General features: G+C 43.2%; 1 protein-coding gene across 1 annotated transcript in view; it reads left to right on the top strand.

The window, feature by feature from the left end:
- SLAIN1 (SLAIN motif family member 1) overlaps window positions 1-4,544 on the top strand; it is a 217,842-nt gene that overhangs the window by 24,408 nt on the left and 188,890 nt on the right. The window contains exons 3-4 of the mRNA XM_006033357.2: window positions 3,550-3,667; window positions 4,361-4,423. Coding sequence (XP_006033419.1) covers window positions 3,550-3,667; window positions 4,361-4,423 — 181 coding nt within the window. The remainder of the gene's footprint in view (window positions 1-3,549; window positions 3,668-4,360; window positions 4,424-4,544) is intronic.

Genomic DNA, 4,544 nt, shown 5'->3' with positions numbered 1-4,544 from the left:
GGGGTCCAGAGGAGGGGCAGGGCTGGGAAGAGGATTATTTTGGCAGCCTCCTGGGAGGCATAGCCCAAAACACCTTCCAGCTCTCCTCTTAAAACTGTCCCAACTTCCAGAAAGAAAGTGAAAGGGAGTGTGGTTCAGTAAGGTGGACATTGCCTTGCAAGAGAGAGAGAGACCTGGATTCTGGTCCCAGGTATTGCTCTGTCCCACAGTGGGGTAGCAGCTATCCCACTGCCATATATTCATTTTATCCAATGAATATTAAATTCAAGCTGCAGAAAGACGATCAGAGCAGGGTTTTGAGCAGGTGGGTCAAACTCTTTTGGCCCCATGGGCCGGATGAGGGTCTCTGGGCCAGTCTGCAGGCTGGATCTGGCCATGCCAGAGCCAATGGACAGGGCCAGTCCAGTGGGATGCCACATGCAGTATGTTCCCTATGCTTGGCCCCTGTTCTGAAGGCAATATGTACTAGCCCTGCTCTGGGGCTTGCACTGCAGGTAGTGTGGGCTGGACCCAAAGCTGCAAGCCCCAGAGCTTCGGGGCTGGCATGGGGCACATGCCACATGCAGCACCCCACTGGACTGCAGCTCTAGGGCCTACCAGGATTAGGTCCCAGACCATCCATGCTCTCCAGAGCCAGTATGCAGGACTGGCCAGTTGGGTGTTGCATGCTGTGTGCACCCTGTGTCTGCCACCTGTGCTACAAGCTACACCTATGGCATTGGGTCTAGCCTGTATACCAGACCAGCTCTGTATGCCCCACACCATGTGCAGGGTTAGTATGAGATCCACGGACCAGATCATGAAGCTCCATGGGCCAGTTCCAGCCCATGGGCCATAAGTTTAACTCCTCTGGTTTAGGGCATATAAAGGTGAAGCAGGATTTGGCCATTACTGTACAAATGCAAGTTAATCAACTAGGTGCAATGGCCTATTTAAAAATAAACATAAGGTTAATATTATTGGCTTCTGTCTTCTTGTGAGCTTTTATTTAATTTTTGTGTGTTAATGTAAGGTTAAATGTTTTCAATTATTTAACTTGAGATAGATTCAGAATCCAAATGGACTTTTAAAGTAATATCTTATTCACTATATGCAACTAGGATAAAATGTTCCACATACCAGGCCCAGTATTGTTGTTGCTTTGGGTGTACCGATGTTCACAAAAAACCCCAGACATTTGAAGATACACAGGAGACTGTAGCTGACATGGAGCACAGCCATGTTAGGGATAATTTGAGGGAGTCCGTTGCTAAAATTCCATGATGAATTCCTTGTTTCGGATGGAGTTCACTGTTCTTGCAACTGGTAAATAATCCTTCCTGAAGATGATTTTATCCCTGAGGCTTATAAAAATACTTTTGAAGAGCATTTTTTTGTTTAGATTGCAGAAGATTATATCAGATGTAAGGTATTTAAGGAACATTACTGGGAGGGAACTCACTATTCTCTCCAAAAAGTAGTTAAGAACCTCATTTTCAGTTTTCAAGTGCTGTGCAGTTTTTCATACTTATTACTGTACTCTTGAACCCTGCTGTACTCGTAATGTGCTCGGTGTTCCCCAGGAGCAAAGTGTAAATATTTATAATAAATACACGTAATATGGATTTCCTTGCTAATTGATACTGCCTCCTTGCTGGACTGCAGTTATAAGATAATAAATTTGTTCAAACTGGAAGAAAAATAAATAACTTCCCACCTCTTCTACCCACCTGCCTTTTCCTGCCCAGACTGCAAGAAGTAAGGTGCAAATTTTTAAAAGTGACAGTAATTATAATCATTGTAGTAACTTAAGTTAGAATGTAATGAGTTCAGCATTACTTGACGCCTTTAAACAAGATGTAATAGCCCAACCCCTATGGGTGGGTGGTCCAGTGACTCAAATTTTATCCTTGAGCTTCATGTGCCTCTGCAACTGGTCCCAAAAGTAGTAGTGGGCACAATATGTAAGTTCATACTGCTTCCAAGATGCTTCTGGATAGCAGTGCTTACAAGTAGACTCTGCCCATTCATTTCCGCACACTTGTACTGAATTTGGTAGTGAATCCCTTCTCGGGGTTCCCTCTGCAGCCAGTCCTAAGGCCTCTTGAGAGGAGAAGCAAATGGGCAGGTCCCAGGAGGCAGTACTGGGAACACGATGGGCATATCCAATGTGGCTCACAGCTGGGGGTTTTTCAATTGAATTTTCTATATAAAACAGAACTCCATCTTTGTACTCCACATTGTTCCTTTGCTTTAGAAAATATTTTCTGAAGAAGTGACTCTAGGTACTCTCCCTTAAAGTAAACACTTGGCTACTTTGTTCTATTTGCACTCTCTTCCTGGTTACTTATTTATAGTTCTTTGCACTTGTCATTGCACTTGAAGTCTTTGGTTTCCCCTTCTTGCAAGTCACAGCAGAACACCAAAATTCATGCGTGACAAATAAATACAACAGTTTTGGCATATCCCATATTTATTCAAATTCAAGATGAGGTTTTTTTCCCTATTTAACATGGGGGAAAGAAGCCCCTTGTCTTGGATTTGAAATTTGGGTGCCAGGTGGCTGATGTGGCTCTGACTCGGGGTCAGAGTTGGAGTTGGAGTCAGAACTGCAGCTGCTGCCCACACCCCACAGCATATGCTTCCCTGTCTGCCCCCACTGTTGCTGTCTCTGCTTCCCCACCTTCCTGTCCCTGCCACTGCTTACACTTACCCCTCTGGCTTCTGCATAGCTCTAGCCGCACTCCTGCCCTAGCCATGGAGCACGTGGTTGCTGTGACCTCAGCCCAGCCATGAAGCAGTGTCAGTGGCAGCAGCTCCAAGGCCCAACCTAGAGCTGATGCCACTACAACAGATGATGTGGGCAAGCAGAGGCTGTGAGGGGTAGTAGGGAAGCAGAGGCAGTGGCAGGGGGACAGAGACTGTGGGGCAGAAGTGAGTGGAGGCAGAGGCTGTGGGGAGGGGCAGGAAACAGAAGGGACTGGGCAGAGGTGGGGAGGCAGGCACCAGGGTGTATAGGCAGGAGGCAGGGCAGATGCTGGGGTGCACAAGGGTAGGATTACTTGACTCCTCTGCCACCTTCCTCTCTGCCACTGCTTGCCTGTGGGAGGGACAAAATTAATCCAACCCTCCAATAATTAGATTCTAGACACAGAAGATGATAAAATTATAAATGTGGTATTCGCTTTGTGGGGAGACTAGACCTGTCTATACATAAAGAACTCAACCAAATATTTTCAATCTAAATATTTTTTTGTTAACTCCATCGATTTTAGTAATAGGCTACAGGGGCCTCTGTCTTGGTTGCATCACAGTAAGGTACTTGTTAGTAAATCATGGAACATAGGAAGAGAATGGGTTGAACTAAAAATGAACTGCAGATTGATAGCACCTGCATCTTCATTGCTTGATGTTAAGGAAGCCTTGAGCTCCACCTGTGATGTTGAAAGATTCAGTTCTTGCCATGAAACGTATACCATAAGCTTTCCCAGGAACAAGAATTTCCAGTGCTATTTTAAGATTTTGAAAATATCACGCACATTTTCAGTAGCTGTTTCTCTACATTTATAGATATCAGAAATCCTTCTGTTGCAGTTAAAAGTAGACAACAGGTTATTCAAGATAACAACAAGCGAAGGACTTTGTTGCAAGATAACAGCTGGATAAAGAAGAGATCTGAGGAGGAAAAGTAAGAGCGATAGTGTACAACATATTTCTCCTGATTGCAGGTTAACATCTTGTATTCCTTTGCCTTGATTTGCTGTCTGATTTTTTGCATGTACAACCTTTTACTAACTGGATCTGTGCTTGTGTTTGAATGTATTGACACAGCCATGTGAGGCACTGACTGCCTTCTGCCCAGTGCTAACATAACTAGCCTCCATTTTTATTTTAGTGGGGTATGTAGCATTTTATAAGGCTGATGTCTCACAGGATTTGAGGATTAAAAATGACAGAGGGTGCACTCCTAAATGCTTTGATTGCATGAATATTTAATTGTTAGGTCTGCAACACAGTGAGTAATTAAAGGTGGTATATCCCATTAAGTAACTTAATTACATCAAGACTGCTACTTTAAATGTAATGGTGCCCTAATTATTACATTATATTGTTATAATACCTAGAATCCCCAACTAAGATCAGGCCACTATCGCACTGGTTGCTATATAAACAGATTCCTCTGTGAAAGAGTTTACACAATCAGTAGAAGCAAGACCTGTACTCCGTGGAATTACCATGATGTAAAAATGGTGCAAGATCTGAATTAGGACACAAGTCTTTGTCAAGAAATTATCTTATTGCTTTAAGATATCTCTATTATATTTATGTCCTTAAAAACTGTTTGATTTGTAATCAATAATCTGCCTTTTAAAAATTGTAGCACCGATGAAAATTATGGGAGGGCTGTCCTAAACCAATACAAATCCCAAGATGGCTTACACAGGTACAGTAGCTTTTCTATACCTCTTTGAAATTATAATGTCAGAGATAAAGGGAAAGGCACATGCTTGTAATAAACATCATTTTATATGGAGAGCTTGTTTTATTCAGTTTGCGCCCATTCC

Source organism: Alligator sinensis, unplaced genomic scaffold, assembly GCF_000455745.1.
Source record: "Alligator sinensis unplaced genomic scaffold, ASM45574v1 scaffold1010_1, whole genome shotgun sequence".
NCBI classification, from domain to species: Eukaryota; Metazoa; Chordata; order Crocodylia; family Alligatoridae; genus Alligator; species Alligator sinensis.
Note: the sequence above shows the minus strand (reverse complement) of the source record. Positions and strands in the feature narration are given on the sequence as shown.